Below are 22384 nucleotides of genomic sequence, written 5' to 3'. Positions count from 1 at the left end.
TAAATCAATCTATATATTTTTTTGTAATGATTTTCAGCATCATTACTCCAGTGTTCAGTGTCACATGATCCTTCAGAAATCATTCTAATGTCCTGATTTGCTGCATGAGAAACATTTCTGATTATATATCAATGTTAAAATCAGTTTTTTAAGGATTCCTTGATTAATAGCAAACTCTAAATAACAGACTATTTTTGAAATAGAAATCTTTTGTAACATTATAGTGACCTTTACTGTCACTTTTGATAAATTTAATGCATCCTTCATGAATAGTATTAAGTATTATTCAACTCTAGTATATTTATTATCTGATTTAAAACCTCTTTTTGGTTCTCTGTTGAATTGCAAGGTAAAAAATGAAGGTAATTTGCCAAAACTCTCTCTGTTGTGTGGTTCAGGTTAAAAAGGAGGTGGGTGAGAATGCCCCGGCGCTCAGTGATGACGAGCTGGTGGCCATGTCGGTGCGGGAGCTCAACCAGCACCTGCGCGGGTTGACAAAGGAAGACATGGTCCAGCTGAAGCAGCGGCGGCGCACGCTAAAGAACCGCGGTTACGCTGCCAGCTGCCGCATCAAGCGCGTCACACAGAAAGAGGAGCTTGAACGACAAAAAACAGAGCTGCAACAAGAAGTGGACAAACTGGCTCGTGAAAATGCCAGCATGCGACTGGAGCTGGATGCGCTTCGTGCCAAGTACGAGGCCCTGCAGTGCTTCGCCCGGACTGTCACCCGCGGGCCTCCCGGTAAGGTGGCCACCACCAGCGTCATCACTATTGTCAAGTCTGCCAATCACAGCCCCAGCTCCGCCCCTTTTTCGGCACCCTCGTAGTACTGATTGACAGCACCTGCCCAGCTCCTTCTGGTCCAATTCGACTCTGAACCTAGACTGGCCTGCGGGCCGCCGTTCGACCCACACTGAGAGGAAGCTCAGTTGTCAGACTGAGGGGAGGGTGGAGGCCTTAATCTGCGTGACTACAACTGGCTGCATCTATTTTTTCACTTCTCTCTCTTTTACACACTCACAAAACACACATGCATACAAAAACACATCTATATTGTCTGTGCACTGTGCTATAACCTCCGGCACCGGCAGGGCACATTGACCGCTCTTTCAACTTCACCACAATCTGAGACTTAGCAGAGATGAGCACTTGTTAAAGTGTGAGAAAGTACTTGACTTAACCTGCCATGGCAGCACTGGTTCAACAGCCATGATGCCCTTGACTTATTGCATATGTTCCAGAAATGAAAATGAATAATGTACCATTATAGGACGTGCTTATTATTCATATTAATATTGCATACATACAATACCTTTCAAAAGTTTGGGGACAGTACATTTTTCTTTAAAGAAATTAATACTTTTATTCATTAAGGACACATTAAATTGCGACCCTGGACCACAAAACCAGTCATAAAGGTCAATTTTTGGAAATTGAGATTTACAGATAATCTGAAAGATGAATAAATAAGCTTTCCATTGATGCATTCTTTGTTAAGATAAGGATAATATTTGGCCGAGATACAACTATTTGAAAATCTGGAATCTGAGGGTGCAAAAAAATCTAAATATTGAGAAAATCGCCTTTAAAGTTGTCCAAATGAAGTTCTTAGCAATGCATATTACTGATCAAAAATGAAGTTTTGATATATTTACGGTAGGAAATTTACCAAATATCTTCATGGAACATGATCTTTGCTTAATATCCTAATGATTTTTGGCATCAAAGAAAAATGGATAATTTTGACCCATACAATGTATTTTTGGCTATTGCTACAAATATACCCCAGCGACTTAAGACTGGTTTTGTGGTCCAAGGTATAGACAGCATTCATCAAAAGAATCCTGAAATTACTGGTTTCCACAAAAATATTAATCAGCACAACTGTTTTCAACATTGATGATTGTAAGAAATATCTCTTGAGCAGCAAATTAGAAGGATTTCTGAAGGATCCTGTGACGCTGAAGATAGGAGTAATGATATGGAAAATTCAGCTTTGCATCAAAGGAATCATAAAGTATATTAAAATAGAAAATTATCTTCAATTGTAATAATATTCCACTATGTGTTTTTTGTTCAAATAAGTGCAGCCTTAGTGAGCAAAAGCATAACAATTTTTACCGACCTCAAACTTTTGAACAGGGAACCATTTTATGACACAGTTTATGTGATGATGTCATCTTGCATCATGAAATACGTTGGCATAAACTCATAATACATTGCTACCGATCATTGTGAAAGACCAGCTATTTTGATCCTGGTCAAAAATCAGGTGTGACTGACACCGTCCAAAGTTGAGAATGATGTTATCGACATCAAGGGCAAATCCTTATCCAGAAGTGTAACATTACTGATAAACAGAGCCAATCCTCTCTTAGTCAGCAGTTTAAACATAGGAATCCCAAATGGGAAAACGGCACTTATTTTAACTGTTGAATTACAGTATAATACTATGAAGCACTTGCAAAGCAGACTGACGTATGTGAATATTCAAGACTGAAATGACAGAGTAACTGAGTTCCTAGAAAAGAGCACTTCATGGATGTTTTTTATTGTTGTATTTGTTTTATGAGAGGTTAGTTAGAATAAAGTTAATTATATTCAAAGTGTAACGTGTTGATGATAACATACAAGTGGCAACATCCAAGTGTTGTCAGTTATCTCAAAGATATACCGTTTTTCCTGACCTGTCTCTATACGACACCATAAAATGGTAGGTAATCCATATTGGATATTGTGATAACGGGAGCTGTCTTGGCAAAAAAGAAAAAATACAGTTCAGTTATAACCTGTATATTACAGAACTGAGTTAACAGCCTTAAGCTTAAAAAGTAATGTCAAAGTTAAGCTCCCAACTTCGTTTAGAAAATTCAGTCCGCTCAGAAAGCATTCCTACTGCTAAGTCACAAAAGGTGCCACTGCCGGTGTTGGTAACCCTGATTCAAATGTATATAAAATGCAAATATTTGATATTTCGACACAGACACTTTGGGTAAGGAGAATCCTGGTGTCCTGAAGTGACCAGCTCAAATGTTCATCCAAAAAAATTAACACACCGTCTGTATATGGTAAAACGAATCGGTCATTAAACTGAAGATAGCTGAAATCAGGATTGTCTCTTACCTAAGTGGCTATGACTGTTCGTGTGAGCCCTTCCACCACTGCAGGAAGCATTAGAGGGGTGTTGTGCTGCTGGGAAGCCCACTGTTTGCCCCTTATCTCTGGGGTCCTGTTGTGCTCTTAGCATTTTTATATCTGCACACGTGTTTTATATGTTTCTTTATCCCCCAAAATAATCTAGATCTAATGTTTCCCATTGTTTCTATAGTTTCTATGTATCCAGGACATGAAATACCTTCTGAGTGTTGTGATTGTTGTACTTCTTTTTAATTACAGTGGTTTGTTTAACTGATTTTATTTCTGATGTCCAATAGAAGAAAGCCCCACTCTCAATTCCTATATGTCAGTACATAAACTCAACAAACTATTAGTTTTATGGTTAATGACAGTGTTCAGATGCTATTGTGGATCTTTATTTTAAGAGTGCAGATTTTAAGAACACGTAATTTCAGTATTCATCATTTATTTGCCATTGTTTTTGGTCCTATAGTCAGCATTTCTGTTTGTGACAGTGTCCTGTGCAGTTCTTTTAAATGTGACCACAGCTCTGGTTGGCAGATCCTCTTTTCTGGACTTATGGGTTTTTAAATTGCTGTCTATACTTTCCCTTTAGGCCACAAAAGCCTTTTAGAGTAGAAAAAAAACAGGAATTTTCCATTTGTCATGTTGTGGTCAATTTTTGTTGGTCCTCTAAGACTTAATACATTACATAATATTAGAATTTATCAGAATTTACTTCCCTTGGTAATGTCACCTCTTTTTTATGGAATTACAGTGACAAGTATACTTTTTTATTTTAGAGAAATTGACAATACAGCTCTTTCTGTGCTTTACACTGACATCTGGTGGTGATTTGTATTTCTCTATTTCTTCAAAATGCTGTGATCAAATGCTGATGACACCAAGAGCTATCATTTCTTGGACTATTGAGGCATTGCTGTTTTGCTTTGTGTTCATTTCAGCTGGCACCGAAGGCATAACCCATCTGTGCTCTTTCTTTAAAGTTCGCTTCATTTCTATTCTTTTATTAATATTTTAATTGTGAGTTAAATAAAACTACACCCTCTAGTAACTAGATTGTAATGCCCTAATTCAGACTAATAAGAACCAAACATGCCATCGCAGAACTATTCAGTAATTTTACAAGCATGCCAGTGTTTTTGGCCAGTTCGTTGTAGTTATTTGTGTAGATTTAATTAGATTAAAAACAAAATCAGTACTGACAGAGGCATTACAGGTAATTTTGTGACTGAGGCCTGTATACATTTCCCAATTTTGAAGCAGTTTTGTGCAGTAAACGTTCCTCCTAACACAGTTAGATGGTGAAAATGGTCTTTAAACTAAGTGGGTACTTTTTCTGTCTTTTTTTTATTATTATTTTATGTATGCTGTATGTGGGCTGAATAGGATAAATTATTCTATATTTTACATATGAATATATCTATTTTTCAAAGTATATAATATGTGCTCAGTCCTTAAAAGCTATTTACCATGAACGCACATAGGGATTTTAACCAATGCTCTTTAAAACACACTTGCCTATAAAAATCTTAGAGAAACTCCATGACATATAAAGTATGCTGCTCCAAATAATTACTTTATATTTGTCAATGTTAAGATGAAACTAAGGTATTGGGGGAAGTAGTCATGTTATTTGTAGTTAAAATAGTGCCTTTAACATTGAGCTTGTCATCATTTAAGTACTGTATGAATGGGTGTGGTTGTTTGTAAAATCTTATTTCCATGTGCAACCACGCTGTTTACCTTGTTTGATAGGTCTTGTAGGCGTAATTGTCGTGCGATACATAAAACAGCGATTGTTGGACACCATGAAAGGCAGCAAAACATAGGCTTAGATTAATTGTATTCATGATTCTCGTCATTAATCTGCTTGTATCACATTGATCTTTGATATTTATTTTGTTTTGTTTTTATTTTCAACATCTAAATTATTTTATTTACATTCTTCTGTTTTCTTTTTAATGAACTACCCTCATGTACAAATGAAATCATTTTTTTCCATTCTGGCTAAATTTGAGGTGGTAAATTATTCCTGTACAAAGTCTGCAGTATTTGTTTTGTACTTTTAAATAAAGCTTTTCTCATGTAACCTTGTTTGAATCACAAGTCTTGTTGTCAGGAAAAAAAATTCATTCCATTTATTTCCTATGAGAACAGATTTTACAGGTAGCTAAAATATCAGTATTCAGTATCTGTTTACAGATCCTACTCTGATTCATGCAATATACTATAGACCCAGTACTTCATCATCCACAGCTGTAAGGCAGCAATCATTGGCACAAGTCATACTCGCATAATGCTGCCTCTTAACATCCATTTAACAAAGATCACATACATAGCCACGGCATAGACAAAACAAGTCTTATTTTATCTATAAAGTGAAGACAGCAACTATGAATCACAAAACATAGGTTGTTTCATTTTAAAGTCCATATCTTTGATGATAGCATTTGCAAATCGTGATCAAATGAACTACAGGAGTAGATTAACAAATACATCAACAAACATTTTGAAAACTATTCTCTTTCAAGACAAAACAGGGTGCGCTCAGAAGCTTCAAAAGACAGGACTTTAAAGACTTTAAACTCGGTTTAGAAAGTACTGACCAGGACTTACTTTGTGGTAAGAAGTAGTAAATAAACATTTCAATAGCTTTGTCTGATAATTAACTAAATACATTTACTGTTTACAGACAATTTAGGCAAACCGCCTTTGAATGGCAAACAGCAGAGAACTAAACATAATTTAACATTAACAAATTAACATGCCCTGGTAACACCTGTGCCATTATACACTTGTCACAGGTTAAAGCTTTAACCAACCAAATAATTAGCGAATACAAACGATTTGCAATTAAAATACACCATGATGGCTGAGACTTGCGTTTTTGCATCAGATCTCACACTCTTTGAAGGCCTGGTGTGAAAATTAATGAACCTCCGAAACAAGTGGGGGCAGTGCTCGGAGTGGCATGATTGATACAAAGGTTTCAAAGAGCAGCAGACAACAGTTTGAAGTGCGATCGCCAAAGCCAGGGCATCTCTGAGAGGCAGCAGAGTGCTGCTGAGCAAATACTTCAAACGACGAGATGCAAGAATGGCTCCCTAAAGTGTCAGTCTCCGATTCATTCCATCTGAACAGCTCCCTGTGCCTCATGTTTATCGGCCATGCCTTAGAACGGGTCAGAGAAGAGAAGGGGACTCTCCATTACGATGCCGGATCAACCGCCACTAAAGAGGATCAGGAAAGGATGAGCTCCAGGACTTTGACAAGGAAAACAAAACAACTGCTACTTGACGTTGTCTACTTCTCAGGAAACAGTTCAGATCCCTTTATTGAGCAAAAAAAAAAAATCATGAGCCGATTTACATGATTAGGGTCCTCATTAAAGTTCTAAAGAGTCAAATTCATTTTGGATTAAATAAATAGATAGCTCAGGATAGACGGGGCACTAGAACTCATCATCCGTGTCGATCAACATCACTTTATCAGATTTCTTCGAACTCTTGGAGGTGCTGGTCCCTGGTTTGCCATTCATGTTGGGTTGCACGACTTCCTGGGTGGACTGCTGTGTGTACTGTTGGTAAGCCGGAGAGAAGTTGTGGATTGCATCCTGAACCATGTCTCCAGGGTTAATGGTCTCTTTCAAGCCACTGGATATGCTGTGCATAGGTGCTACATTCTCTACAAAAACAAAATGAAAGAACAGATTAAAGCGTCAAATATCACATGACATATTTCCGATGACATCGGAGACTTTAAATGAGCAAATACGAATGTTTTTGTACTACCAGAACTTGGAAAGGCAAGAAACTTGAGATTGATGTAACTAAAACACAAAGGAAATAAGAGGCAGTTTCACACACAGCCTCATTATTAAAACCCATGACATCACAACTATATAATGAGTTCAACATTTGAGCCCTTGTCTAATGTAAAGGTCTGAACTCCTGCGGGACCTGGCCAGTGCGGGACACGTTTTGAATCAGGAGGGAAAATATTCATCTGTGAGCAGAAAGCAAGAGAAAGAAATGACTTGTGGGACACCCACAAAATACATAAGCCGTAATCAGGAAGGACTAGTTTTCCAGGGGGCCATTAGAGAAATTTGTGTTTCACAGACATACTTTGTGATTTTAAAGGGATAGTTCACCCAAAAATCTAAATTCAGTCATTAATTAAGTAAGACCTTTGTTCATCTTCAGAACACAGATTAAGATATTTTTGATAAAATCCGAGAGCTTTCTGACCCAGCATAGACAGCAACACAACTGACACGTTCAAGACCCAGAAAGGTAGTAAGGACATCGTTAAAATAGTGCTTGCGGCATGAACAGTTCAACTGTAATGTTATGAAGCTACAAAAATACATTGTGTGCAAAAGAAAACAAAATAACTTAATGCAGCAATTCTTCTCTAGAACCCGGATGTGCTGCGGCTTATTTGCAAAGAGAGGAAGGAAGGAAGGAAGTTCTTATGGTTTTGGAATGACAGAAAGGTAAGGACAGAATTTTTTTATTTATTGGGTGAACTATACCTTAAATCCCATCCAAATCTGCCAATCTGTTTTTCCTCACACAAGCTCTGTAATAATTCCAAAGCAAATTACCTACTGTTTTTCGGCAAACTGCGTGATACTCTGAGAAATCTAATTCTGTCTGTATCCGAGTGTCAATATTTTGACAATATTTATTGTTAACGCAGTTCTTTTTTATTTTGCCATATGTTGTGAACTACTGTAGATGTTCTTTCTACCTGTTGTGTTTGCCTCCAGGCGGAGACGAAAAAAAAAAAAAAAAAAATCTCTCTCAAATCAAGAGTCAGATTGATCACCATAACCACAGTTTTACTAGACATACTATGGTTAAGCTATGGTTCGTATAGCAAAACCAGGTTAATTTGTGGTTACCTTAGTTTAATTATAACAATTTAACTTTTTTTGGTTTTATTTGTAGTAAAAAACTGTTTAAATTTTCATAAATGCATACATTTATAATTAAAACATTATGTACTTGAGTGCAGAAATGAAGGCGAGTAATCTTACTTGACGCTGACATTACAGTATAACAGTTTACACTATACACAATGTGCGCATACAGAGCACGCCCAGTCTCAGATGTACAAAACAGACCCTTCCCACTTCTGTAGTAAACAGAGATGTTAGTTCCGACTGAATCGATATAGAATCACACGTCAGGTGATAAGATCTGTAACTCAAAATATAATTTAGAAAATTAGTCCCATCCCAGCCCATAGGGCTTTAGTCAAATGTATTTTTAAGGTACATAATCTTGTGTTTTTTCATCTATTCAACAATAAAAATAAATAGTTATTGGATATTTTCATTGTTGTGTGTGATAAGAAATTGGAAAAATACCTTATGGCATCAGAACGAGACAGAATCTTATGGGAGAGGGGCTAAAATAAAATCTACGCAGGTCTCTACCTGCAAGCTTTTGCAGGCGGGAGTGAGACAGTTTTCTTTTTTGTGGGAGAGTGAAATAAACTTATATGAAAGGGACTGAAAATCTGCACAGACCTCTACCTATGAGCTTTTGTGGATGGGAGCAGCCAAAATATGAAAGGTGTGGGTGGGAATGGGACAAAGTATAATTTGAAATGGGATTTAAAAAAAAAATCCACCATACACAGACCTAGTCTAGTCTGATCCATCCCACCAATAAATAACTGAAGTACTTAACAGAAACACTTAATGTACCTAATGCAGACAAACAGACTTTGAGAGAACCTTGATGAACAATAAACAACATGCCCAGAGTGACAAAGCATAACAGTCATATTTCACATTTCTGAGCTATTTTGTTTGTCTGGATTACACAATCTGTTAACAGGCGGTGACATTTCAACACAATGCAATGCAATCTTGCCATTATCCTTACTCTTGTGAGCACATCACCACGGGCACCGCCAAGGTCCAACCCAGCTGTTCGCAAAATAGAAACCAGGATGAAAACACTAGCAATGCGGTGCTCTGCTCGACTGATGTGGTAGCCAAATCACTCTTCTGCTTCATTTATCTTCTACAGGCTAGAGAGGCCTGGAAAGAAATTCACAATCCCACAGCTCCCAGATTTGTCTCAGCTGTGGATGCATTAAATGAGGTTACAGTGTACAGCCTGATACACTGCAAAATGATGAGTTCCAGCTAACTGCATCTTGCCTTGTGGCTGATGGATGAGAGCTTGGACAAAGGTGATGACAGGCTGCCACACGAGGGGTGCAAGTTTCTGACCTCCGTTTCGAGAAATACTTGAACTGTGCTTGTAGGTCTCCAGCTGGCGGCCTGAGAACTGTACTGTGTGTGAACGGATGTACGTTTTGGGACCTGCCCTCATGGGTGGAGGGTGAAAACTGTCCTGAACTGTCAGCAAACTGTCCTGAACTTCTTCACAGCTGGTGCGCTTGGGAGAAAAGGCAATCCTAGAAGGTTGCTCAGGCTTCATGACAGTCATGACCTTTCTTCACCAGTGAAAGGTTATGAAACCAGCAGTGACTTCACCCTTTGAGCTCTGTGTTAATCTATGGAAAATACCACCATGCCTTCATATGTCAGTAAGGTGAAGGGCTCTTAACACATTTGTAGGTTCTCTCACATATCCATGCCAACAAATGTTAAGCAGTGTGCTTCAATTCGCTTGCTGTGAAAGAAGAAGACTTCATGCTTTGAATATTAACACTGAACTGACAGAAGGCTTGAAACATGCATATCTGACTGACAGTCGAGTTATATTTCATGGAGGCCTCTTGAAGTCAGAACCCAAATCTAATGCAGCTTTTAACATTCGACAGCTGAACTGACATTACAGCTTAAATTGGTGGAAATTGAAACAGAACTATTCTTCACCACCTTGAAAAGCACAACCGGCAGAATATGACTAATCCGTTAAGCGTGGAGAGGCTTTTGTTGCCCTGAGGATATGATCAGAATCATATACTACAAGCATACTGCTTTCTGCACAGCGCATACTGCTATTAAAAGGATTATGTAAAAGTGTATGATATGCAGCATTAAATGTTTTAATCTGTATTGTTAAAGGAATAGTTCATCAAAACATAAGAATTCTGTCATAGGGCCTGTTTACACCTGGGATATCTGATTTGTTAAAAGGGTTTCAGTTACACTTGGCCACATAAATGTGTCTCTGCAAAACAGATTTAAATCCCATCTTCAATTCCTGCACTATGAGCAAATTTAAGTTCATGTCAAAGAAAGCAACAGATATACGCCTTATTTTATTTAGTTATTTTAGTTTCATTTGCGGCAGTTTGCCCATTGGCTTGCTGAAGAGATACTTAGCTACTCATCTGTGAGGATGTGGGCTGCATCACAGCTGTCATATCTGACTATAACGTCATATAGCCTATAACATGCTCTTATGCATTTACACTTGTCTCATTTTGACTGGAATGCGTCTTGGATAACTTCCTGAAGTGGTTTGAGTTATCGGATTTAAATCTGTCTCAAAACCATTTCGGAGGGCATTTACACAATGTCTTTTCATGATGGGATAGCTATCCGGTCAGAGATACGCATGAAGTGACAAGCTGTAAACAGGCAATGGCTCGTGTTTGTTCTAAACCTGCATTGACTTCATTAAAGAAGGGTTTTTACATGAGACGTCATTTAAGTCCTAACCATCATTTGGAGAATTTTTATCAAATAACAACTTAGTCGTAGTCGTTTTGTTGCGCAAAGCAACAAGGAAGAATTAGAATATAAAGCACTAGGCATATGGACTACTTTTATTGAAATTTCTCCTTTTATGTTCTGTGAAGTAGGGGTGTTGTAATATACAGCAGTTGATGATAACGGTGATATTTAATAAAATTAAATATTGATTTCATGTTAATGTTACACATACATTAATATCATAAATATTCCAGTGGCAGTAACCGGCAGTTTATCTGGCTGACACTTCAACGCAGTAGGTGGTGTTATTGGTCACTGGTTGCCACTTAACATTAAAATGTCCAAAAAGGAGTGATTAATAACAATACAGTGTGTAGCTATTACTGCCACACAAAATCATGTCAGAGGAGGTTACAAGCGCTGTTGAGTGTGATTTTGAGTGATTTTAAGTGGAAAAAAGAAAGAAAATCAGGAATTTGACTGATAGCATTATTTTTTTTCCACCAAAATTTCTACAGATATTGTGATATCATGAATTCTTTAAGCCACAATAATTGTGTAGTGAAAATCTGATATCATGACGCCCCTTCAGCAAACAAACAACATAAGGGCGAATTGTCATTTTTAAATGAACTATTCCTTGAAATTGTCATCAATTTGACCTCATTATGTTGCAACTGAAATTCCCAAAAGAAAGTTTTGTGGCAAGAAAACACCTACTGAAGATTTTGTTTCCTAATTTTTCAAATGAAATGGCATCATTCCTCAGTACACAGGAGTTATTTTGATGATCTGTGTCTATGAGTGGCGCCTTCCAGCAGTCCTCTGAACTGTGAGTCATAACCCTCCTGAGGAAGAAAACTTCCAGTTGCCTCATAAAAGCTTGCTGTGGCATATTTCTAAGATCCTCTAAACTTTCCTCTATAGAACAAGTTAAAAAGTTTTGTTTTGTTTTTCCAAAGTGTCAGATTTATGATCATCTAACCTGGTGCTTCACTTTTCTTCTCGCGGTACACACTGGAGGTGAAGGCGTAGCGGAGGGCAATGGAGGCGAAGAACATTTCGATACAGATGATGAAGTTCTGCCAACCAGCTGCCACTGTACCAGCCCCCACTTCATTACCATCGATGACCAGAGCTTCTGGAATCACACCACATCGCTCCAGAATGGCCAATACCATACCTAAGAAAAAGACAAACCCAAAAATTTAATTTGAATACTGAATACTGAACATATAACAAAGTGTAACCAACCTTGCCAGAAGGAGAGGAAGATGACGGATTTGATGGTGAGGAATTTGAGCACAGGCTCAAAAGGTCTCAGAAGGTCACTGGTGGCGAAGTAGAAGAGGAAGAGGGCATAGAGAGCCAAGCTAACAGAGATGTTGTAGATGATGGTGATGTAAAGGTAACCTCCCGTTACACTATATGAAAAGACACATGACAAGGAGTAAAACACAGTTCATTTAAAAAATTAGATGTTATTATGGAATGCTGATATGAGATGAAATGGAATGAATCACAGGGTGGCTCACTTAAAATCTCCATCGTGATATTTGCCAAAAGCCTGCAGAAGGATGGTGATGACAGCCATGATGGGCTTCACGACACAGAACTGAAGTGTGGCCTAGATGATGTAACAGAAGCAGATGAGTAATGGTGATGGTTTAGTTTTTACGCCGGTTCCATTTAGCCAACAAGGGCCTGTAATATAGTTTGAGTGATCGAGAACTTCCAGTCCTCATCCTTTTCAAAGGCATGGTAATGTGGCATGCTTATTTTTGACAGAAAGTGCTTATTTCTTACATAATCAACACAAAGTTTGACATGACTGACAAATCCACTCATTGAGAATGACACAAAGGAGAATTTTCCCCAATCTCGCTACATGCAAGTCAGAATCGACTGCTCAAAACATCAACGTGGAATTCAAGTTTTAAATCGAAGCTGCCTGTGAGAAAAGCTGTCGCAAAATAATCAAAGCACGCTCTGTCTCCGCTACAGTCTGGTATATCGCAAGGTGATGCTTTGAAAAATCCTACATGTAGGTGTCTGGTCAAACAGATTTGTGTGTTTTGAAATTCTACTTGCGATTAAAAAAAGTATTTTCAGTCTTTTTGGGGACGGGCCTCTCAAATCCAATTTCCATCAGTATTATTCTCAAAGTGCAAGCGGGTTCCTCAGCTGCCACGCAGACAGCATCAGGCTGGCAGCAATAGCTATTTTTTGCGTTTATTATCGAGTGACTTGCACCTGCTTCCTACTGTTTTTAGTCCTGCTTTAACCACTGGAGCTCCTAAGGAAGGACAATGGTACACAGAAAACAGCTGCCACTTCATGACAATTCAGGTAGCAAGGGTAGATAAAAGGTTGAGGGAACAAAGTCAGAGAAATTCAGACCCTCTTATTAACATGTTAATGTAATTTACACATAGCCATTTGCACTCAAATCAGATATAAGATAATTGGATATAAGATATAATAAAATCCTAAAATATTGGGCTGATTTTCAGATTGTACATCTCAGATTTTAAATTTGGTCTCACACTTTTGGACACACTTTTAGGATTTTTAAAAAGTTAAAAAAGAAATCTTATGAAAAATGTTGCTCTGAAGGAAAAGTCATTCTGATTTGAAAGAAAAACGGGAACAAACCTGCTTGCAGAATCTCAGGAAGCCAATGGAGTAACTCATTCCTACCAAACAGCACGTCCCATACAGGCAACTAGACCTGTTAAAGGCAAATGAAAAGGAACATTTGAAAGGAGATGCTATTCTTGAAGGTAGATGAAATGATCTCTTAAAAAATAGCCAGACAGAAAATCTTAAAAATAGAAAATGTTGTCAGAGCCTTAAAGGGATACTCCACCCCAAAATTAAAATCTGCCATCAGTGGTTCAACTATTTTGACGATGTTTTTTATACTTTTATGGACCTTGACAGTCAATGGGACCGTCACAAGCCTCCCGGTTTTCATCCAAAATATCTTAAATTGTGTTCCGAGGACAAACAAAGCTTTTACAGGTTTGGAACGACATGGGGGTAAGTGATTAATGTCAAAATTTTCATTTTGGGGTGGAGTATCCCTTTAATATAGTGGTTTGCAGACATGCTCCGACACACTGAGTCATGGTGGTCATGTGAGTGATGACAACTACATTTAAAATCAAGGTGACAGCCATCACACTTCCAGAGGAGCTTCATGAGTTTAATTGTGTCTTCTGTATGTTAATGAACATTTTGTCAGCGTTATGCTGTATTTACTTTTTCTCAAAGCTCTTCACTATGCATTTTGTAGGACTTCATTCTCTGCTGGAAATATGTTAAGCTGCCTTTGAACTTTGCCAAAATGAGCTACAGACTGGCAGCATAAATATCACATTGTTAAATTGGCAGCATTATTAAAATGTCTACAATTTGGGTTCAGCCTTTACATAGGAACCACACTTATACCTTAAAATGCTGCTCACTAGCAGTTATTTAAAAATAAAATAAAAGTAAAATGTGAAGACACTCACTGAATAGGCTTTCCTCTTATTTCTGACATGATGGCACTTTCTCCTCCAAGGTACTCAAAAGACAGACTCAGAAAGTTGTATATCACAAATGCTAGAATGAAAAAGACAGAAAAAAAACAGCCAACATAAGTAAATCATACCTGAGAGCCTAACATAAATAATTTGCAGTGAGAGTTTTAAATAAGCAAACAGAACATGTTTGACATGTCCAATAAACAAACAAATAAATAAATATCCTGTCACTTTGTGTAAAAAAAACGGGTTGAGGCTGAAGAGTTGTTTGTGTCTAGGAAATCCATCTTAACCTGAGAGGTCTATTTAAAGACAGATTAGATGGTTAGATCTCATTGCCTCTCAATGTGTACAACTTGTAAGATTTTACTGATGGTCTCTATCACTAAGACTTAACAACTTTGAAATCAGAATTATATTACATTACCTATATTATATTGAAGGAAATTAAGGTTTTTATTCTGTAAGGATGTATTAAATTGATCTAAAGTTAAAATAAAGACTATTATAATTATTTTTACGTAAAATAAATGCTATTCTTTTAAAGTTTCTATATCAAAGAATACTGAAAAATTATAATGGTTTTCACAAAATATTATGCAGCAAAACTGTTTTTAACAGTGATAAGGAATGTTTCTTGAGCAGCAAATCAGCATATTAGAATGATTTCTGAAGGATCATGTGACAGCGAAGACGAGTAATGATGCAGTAAATTTAAAAATATATTTAAAATAAATTTAAATAGAAAGCAGATAAACTGTGATAATATTTCACAACATTACTGTATTTACTGTAATTTTTTTTATCAAATAAAGGCAGCCTTGGTGAGCATAAGTGATTTCTTTCAAAAACATCCAAAAATCTTGCCAACCCCAAACTTTTAAATGGTAGTGTATTACAGACTAAACACAATCACTCTAAACGTCATAATAGACTCATTTATATAAAATTATGCTTCCATACAGTACAAAGATGGATTCCATGAAAAAACAAATTTCCACACTGGGATTTTTCCATGTAACTAAAATAACACAGGAAAAACTGTTTCTCAAATCGTCATTGTCTAAGAGTAGTGGGATAGGCCTGAAAGAATGACAACAGAGACATTTGGCCGTCCTGCTTTCTGGCTGCAACACGACAAACTGGTTTGTTCAGTTACAATGAGCATGTATCTGTTTCCCCTCTATGAAACCTGCCACCCCACGTCTGTAAAGCAGGCTCTCCTCCCTCACTGCAGGCCAAACTTTCAAACAACGGCATACGTCATTCCACCAGTGTGATATTTGGAGTGAATAATATCATGCCCAGGAGGGTAGGAGAGCATGTAAGGGCAGAGTGGAGCTCAGATTTACTGTACCTTCATAACAGTCACGAACAGAGTCGAAATACACATAATACTGGTCATTACTGATGAACAGCAGGCTGAGCCAGGAGTCGAAAGCATAGATGGGGACGATGAAAAGGATGCGGATGATGTAGCGCTGCTCGTTTGGCACCGTGTACGACCTTAGGTGCAGGTATATCTATAAAGACAAAGATTTCGTTAAGCAAGAAGCTTGACTACAAAATAAAATTAAGTCAGGCATACATAGCATTAAAAACAGTAAAATGCAAATGTGTGTACAGTGGGGCAATACACTGCAGAACAGATCAAAAGATGGCAAGAACAAGTATCAATTGTTTGTTATCAGACACTAATAATGAGGAAAAGTGAGGTGGACAAACAGAAACTTAGGCATGTATGCAGTAGTACCAGTGATGTTGAATAACAGTAAACAGGTAACTGTAGAAGTCTATAACAGTTTATGGACCAAACTGACGCTGACAGGATATTAACAGCTATATACTTTAAAGAGCTTTTAACATCGCTAGCTGTTAAGACAATAAATGCAGGCTCAATACCACCATCTAATGCGATTTTGGAGTGTTTATGTGCAAATTTTTGCCCATTTATCCACAGCATTTGTGAGGTCAGGCTGTGATGTTGGGCACGAAGGCCTAGCTCGTAATCTCATTTCCAGTTCATCCCCGATGTTTGGTATAGTTGAGGTCAGGACTCTGTGAGGGCCAGTCAAGTTTTTCCACACCAAACTCATCTAACCATGTCTTTTTGGACCTTGCTTTGTGCACTGGGGCGCAGTCATACTGGAAAAGAAAAGGGCCTTCCTCAAATTGTTCCCACAATTGGAAGCAACGCATTGTCCAAAATGTCTTGGTTTGTTGAAGCATTGATTTCCCTTCACTGGAACTAAGCGGCCTTCCTGTAGCTCAAATAGTAGAGCATGGCGCTAGCAACGCCAAGGTCATGGGTTCGATTCCCAGGGAAAGCAAGAGCTGATAAAATGTAAAAACTGTAACTTGAATGCAATGTAAATCGCTTTGGATAAAAGCGTCTGCTAAATGCATAAGTGTAAATGTAAGTGGCCCCATACAGTTGGCACAATGCATTCAAGCAGGTAACTCAATTCTCCTGGCATTGGTCAAACCCAGACTCACCCATCAGACTGCCATACAGATTCATCACTCCACAGAACAGGTTTCCACTCCCCCAGAGTCCAGTGGCAGCGTGCTTTATGCTGGTTTCACGCCACAAGCTTGCGCTTTGCATCAGCTTCACGTCAACATATCTACATAGCGGCACCAATGCTACATTATTCTTTACAAAGACAACTATAAATTTGTTTCTAGAAGTTGGTCATTTATAAACTTACTTTTGCATGGGATTCACATGTAAATGGTACACAACAAAAACACCTCTGATCATATCGTTTCAGTCATACTTCAATATACAACGTGCTGTTTATAATGCGTAAAAAAAAAAAAAAATTATATATATATATATATAAAAATACACCATACTTTCACCCCAACTGAACATTTAAAAACAAATAAATGGGTAAATCTTCTATACATATTTTGGATAATTAATTTTCTTCTCTGACATACTCAAATTCTTGTTAAAACACACTAGACATGCTTATTCTGTGCCTTTTTTGCGTGAAACCATATTTATTTTGTCCATCAAAAGTGTGCTGTCACTTTAATTGTGCGCGAACAGCACAGCAAAAATAGACTAGGCGCTGAAACCATCGCATCAGTGCTGCTCACGCAACATTCGCACTCCTGCTCCTTCTCCTGGTGTGAATGCACTCATTTGTTGACATGCATGCCAAAAAAAATAAATAAAAATGCACTTCGCAACGGTGGCAGTGTGAAACCGGCCTTGCATCACTCCATCAAACTCTTGATATTGTACTTGGTAATGCAAGGCTTGCATACAGCTGCTTGGCCAAAGAAACCCACTCCATGAAGCTCTCAGTTTTTGTGCTGATATTCCAATAATACCACTTACAACTGATTGTGGAATATCTAGAAGGGATGAAATTTCACAAACTGACTGCATGGCTAGGTGCTTGATTTTATACACCTGTGGCAATGGGTCTGAACGAAACACCTGACTGAACTTTTAATTTAAATATATAAAGGTACAATTTTTGTGCATTATTTTCTGAGAGTGTACCACCAAGTAATAGAGTTTATTAGCCCAAATTTAAGCTTTTCAAATGCAACCAATGTGTTTTCACAATTCACATGTGCATATACTGGCTCTATATTTTTAAAGTTTGGCACTACAGGTTTTATAATGGAGTTTATGGAGTTTGTGAGGCATGTGCATGTCCTTACAGTTCCTTTAAACTTCACAATATTACTGAGGGGGCTCAATATTCGCTGGGTTCTTTAAACTCTTGGACACTCAATCATTTGAAATCAGATTATTTGAGTCCTTCATTCCACAGGTGGAGGCTTGATGTATTTGTGGGCTCTCAAACCTGAACTGATGTCCTCCATTTCACCTAGCCTGCAGGGGAAATAAGTCCATAGTCTCCCAGACTCCATAATGCAGAGCTGACTGTGAGAGAGAGCCATGCTCACAATAATGGCACTGACAATTGACTGCTGGCTGTCGCAGAGATGCAGTCAAAGCTAATTACAACCTGTCTAAAGCAGAGAGGAACTGCCAGTGGATCTGCGAGATGCCAGAAAACAAGGGCCGGTGAATCACAAGGTGTAGCACCAACTTTAAGACCGTAAAGCTTATAAAAATTAAAGAGCTGAGAAAAGCCCGACACAAGAGCGCTGTTGGTGCCTTGTCATTGCAATATATAACAATTCACTTAAGAAGGTTTGGCTCAGAAGGTGCTTATGTTCTAAATACCTGGTCTTCAAAGACTCCTTTGATCTCCCTGGCACTGATGGGAAAGTTTTGCAGGCAAATCAGTAACTTCAGAACAGGGTGTTTTAGGAACGCAATCTCAATGTCTGCCTTTAGTATGCAGCGTGCGAGAAAAGCTCCGCCGGGGGGAATCTTTTGTAGCGAAACCGAGAAAAGCAGTGAAATACTAAAACAATCCTGAGGGCTCCTTTTATCTCCTCAGGATTTACATATGTTGCCTCGCGCAACCCTCTGCAGGTGGCTGTTTGCAAAGCCGCAGATGAGGTGGCGGTAGATGAGTCGTTCTGCTGCTAGGCTGAGGGACAAAAACCAGACTGTTTATGACTTGAAGAGGAAAACCACTACACAGGGACTCATTTCCAGGCTCCATACAGCATCCCGACATTGTTTGGCCGCTTCAAAACGGTCATATTCTCAGAGGTATTGGCTTTTGTATGGCACTCAAGACGCTTTGGAGGCAATCAAATCATAGTCCTCCGGGGCACACTGCGGGCGCTGCAATTCAGAGCTGAAGAAATACCTTTCCTGACCTCTGCTCTCCATCAGTACGATCCCAGTAGTTCAATTATTCAACAGATACTTGAGAAACATATTCTATATTAAATTTCTTCATGGGTCATATAGGTTGCAATGAAAAGGGATTCAAAATATACCAGCAAGAGCAGGGAAATTAGATTTCGTCCTTTTCTGAAACCGAATGATGTGGGCAAATATAATTGGTAATTCGACACACAAGATGGGTGTATTCATACACTTCAACTGACGATTACTTTTACACAAAAACTCATCCACCACCAGCCGGTTTCATCTTGCTGTAGGCAACACGGTGAACTCATTCATATGCCACAGAAATGGATATTCTCGTATGATGTGTGCTTTTAGCTGTAATGAATGGCAAAATATAAAGGACAGGGAAATACCCCAGCAAATTAGAACTGCTCAGCATGTTTATATCTATAAAAGAAATGGCCAAACCTTTGCAAGAAGACTTATTGAACAGTCTGGTGTCTAAGAAGCTGCCCTTATCTCTCTCTTTTATTGATACAGCGGGTGTGAAGGTTAGTGGCTGATGGTCTTTCATCAAGCACAAAAGAACTTCCTCTATAAATAAAGGCAGGGCTCAAAAATATTGCTCACGCTGTACTTTCTGCTTCAAACCTGTGAGCATAAACTACTAGTCAACAGTTTGGACACACTATTTCCATATTTTAGAATAATAGTAAAGTCATAAAAACTATGAATATTAAAAAAAAGAAGAATATTAAACATGAATGGGAATATGAGCAAAAAGTAAAATCAAAACATGTTAATTTCTTTAAATTTTTCTGCTCAATCAACTTCATGGTACCCAATTTGGATGCTTTTTAAGCAGTTTTGAAATTTGAACCTCGCCAATTTACAATAAATAAATAAAAAATCTCTATATTTACTGGAATAAAAGTTCAAAAGTGTAAAAGTAAAAGTCACAGTAAAGATATTTATAGTGTTAAAGCAAATCAGCACAGTATTATTTTCCACAAAAAAAAAAAAAAAACATTAAGCAGCATCATTGATAACTATATGAAAATAGATAATTATATATCATCGAAACAGATGTTTAAATTGTAATATTTCAAAATATTACAATTTTTAACTATTTATTTTTTTGACAATACACACAAAGAAAAAAAAAAAAAGAAACAAGCTTAGTCACAGAGAGAATCATTTCATTAAAAAGCGTTCCCGTGGTGCACATTGCAGATGGCACATCTATTATTGGTTACATATCCTCTCATTAGATCACCAGAGTACACTAAAGCCATATTGTGCGTTTACACAGCACTCTTACAGGTACCACTCTGCTCTGTAGCTAACTTTGATTGGTCAAGGACGGAAACAGCACTCTAAATGAATCATTTGGAGCAAAGAAAACATGGATGACGGTCCAGAACAAACATGCAGGTATTTATTGATCTCTGATGATCGATAACCAGTGGAGGCAGGGAGCGGAGTTAGTTATTATTGCAGTGAGTCTTTAATGATTATGTGGCATAGATTAACTTTCTAAAATGACATAGTATTATCAAGATCTGCAGTTGATAATGAGCCTGTGGTCAGATATGAGGGAGGAGACAGTATGGTTCAGCTCTGGTTTTCTATGCCTAGGTTATTTGCCTGTGCTCTGAATGAACCTCAACTATTAGAGCTTCTAGCTTTCCCCAGGCCACAATACCAGTCCATTTAATGTTGAGATTTGTTTCTCACCTCATGACCTATACTTGCTATACTCCATACTGTTTTAAAAGCAGCAGTGAAGCTTTTCTTTTGCTAAATAAGAAGCTCTGTGGTCTAGAAATTGTGCTGGATGTGTGAGTGCCTGGCTGTGAAAGGATTACTATGAATTAGTTGTCCCCTAACACATTAGTGACATTTAGTTCCTTTAAATGAGCCTACCTGATGACAGGTGAGGATGAGCGCAGACCAAACGAAAATTCCTGACAAGACTTGAGCCGTGGGGGTGTTGAGGAAGAGCTGGTCGTCCACCAATACTTCAGTCCCATTACTTGATCTGATCATGCTAGACATGTTTGACAGCATTGAGAATGACGACAAAGGGACTGAATTATCCATGTTTTTATGTGAATCCGCTGACAGAGTGCTGAAATTTGTCGTAGTAGACCCGGACTCATTCATCTGTAGGAAAAATAAATAAATAAAATAGAACATTTTTCAAAATCGAATTAAAACCAAATTATATCATATTAGTCATAGCCTAAATATTTACTACATCTTTCATTTACACCTTTGTTTATACACTATCTTTCAAATCCAATAGAATTAATGATCCTTCAGAAATCATTCTACTACGCTGATATGGTGCTCAAGAAACATAAAAAAAATATTATTAATGATGAAAACAGCTGCTGCTTATATATATATATATATATATATATATATATATATATAGTGTGTAAACTGTGATACATTTTCACTTCAGGTTTCAAAAGAACCGCATTTATATGAAATATAAATATTTTGTAATATTACATGTCTTTAGTGTCACTTTTAATCAATTTAATGCAATGAATGATTCGTATTAAAAAAGAAAATAAAAGAAAATTACCAATGTTTATCTATCAATTGTACTATTTCTGTTTTAATGAACAGAACAAAGACTTATATTATGTATATAGCTTATATTTAACAAAATTACCATGGGTTCATAATTTATTTTTATTACAATAAAACGGTGTTTCCTTTGTAAGTACAGTCTACAGCCTTTATGTTGTTTGAAGGAGATCTCATGTCAATTTATTATGCTTATTATTATATTTTACTGGAAACTATGGTTGATTTTTTGTAAACAGCGTCAGAAACATGATTTATAGCATATGCTAGTGCAGTATTTTTCAGTAAAATATGCCGTTTACACTTATTTTATGAAACACTTACCCTGATACAGAGTCAACACCTGTCAAACTCGAATTACTTTACTCTGAACATCGCACTGGAACTAAAACAATAAATACGTTGCATACATGAGTGATTAAAATAAGATCGCTATACGACTTGTAGCCACAGGTGTACACGGCCGATGAGTCGAGCGCACTTCCTCGTTTAACTATTGACGGATCTGATGGACGTCAGTCAGCTCGGTGGAAACAGCCCAGAATCTAATTGATCGTTATAAAAATCCTGAAGCAAAGACAACTGTACACGATTCTTTTCCTAAAGGCTTTTCCCAGTCCCAGACCAACAAGCTCGTCGTTCTGTCTCAAATTAGGGCAGGTGTATACTTCGTAAAACAACAGCACACCCAGGTCATGTGACCTTGCGACTTCAGACCTT

General features: G+C 37.7%; 2 protein-coding genes across 3 annotated transcripts in view; one reads left to right on the top strand and one right to left on the bottom strand.

Annotated features, from left to right (window-relative positions):
• Positions 1-5228, top strand: part of LOC306851890 (transcription factor MafK-like) — a 14747-nt gene extending 9519 nt beyond the window's left edge. Inside the window, exon 3 of one of the 2 annotated variants that reach the window (XM_079388381.1) lies at positions 399-5228. In XM_079388381.1, coding sequence (XP_079244507.1) covers positions 399-827 — 429 coding nt within the window. In that variant the 3' untranslated portion in view covers positions 828-5228. The remainder of the gene's footprint in view (positions 1-398) is intronic. The other variant, XM_079388382.1, reaches the window with a different exon arrangement.
• On the bottom strand, positions 5059-22384 carry LOC306851882 (transmembrane protein 184A-like). The gene is made up of 9 exons (XM_079388369.1): positions 21989-22384; positions 20990-21229; positions 15680-15845; positions 14311-14401; positions 13448-13523; positions 12328-12419; positions 12047-12216; positions 11778-11975; positions 5059-6825 (listed from the first exon to the last, which is right to left on the bottom strand). The coding sequence occupies exons 2-9, from the start codon at positions 21227-21229 to the stop codon at positions 6593-6595; spliced, it is 1266 nt and encodes a 421-aa protein (XP_079244495.1). The 5' UTR covers positions 21989-22384; the 3' UTR covers positions 5059-6592.

The sequence above is a fragment of the Barbus barbus genome, assembly GCF_936440315.1.
Source record: "Barbus barbus genome assembly, chromosome: 3".
Taxonomy (NCBI): domain Eukaryota; kingdom Metazoa; phylum Chordata; class Actinopteri; order Cypriniformes; family Cyprinidae; genus Barbus; species Barbus barbus.
The sequence above is the reverse complement of the archived record's forward strand: the minus strand, read 5'-3'. Positions and strand labels throughout refer to the sequence as shown.

What these genes read in the sequence shown, in the direction of transcription:
- LOC306851882 (XM_079388369.1), bottom strand. Translation starts at nt 21,229, where the DNA reads ATGAATGAGTCCGGGTCTACTACGACAAATTTCAGCACTCTGTCAGCG. An exon ending in TATCACGATGGAGATTTTAA is followed by an intron (nt 12,217 to 12,327) that starts GTGAGCCACCCT and finishes CTTTTCATATAG; the next exon opens with TGTAACGGGAGGTTACCTTT. An exon ending in GAAGAAAAGTGAAGCACCAG is followed by an intron (nt 6,826 to 11,777) that starts GTTAGATGATCA and finishes TTGTTTTTGTAG; the next exon opens with AGAATGTAGCACCTATGCAC.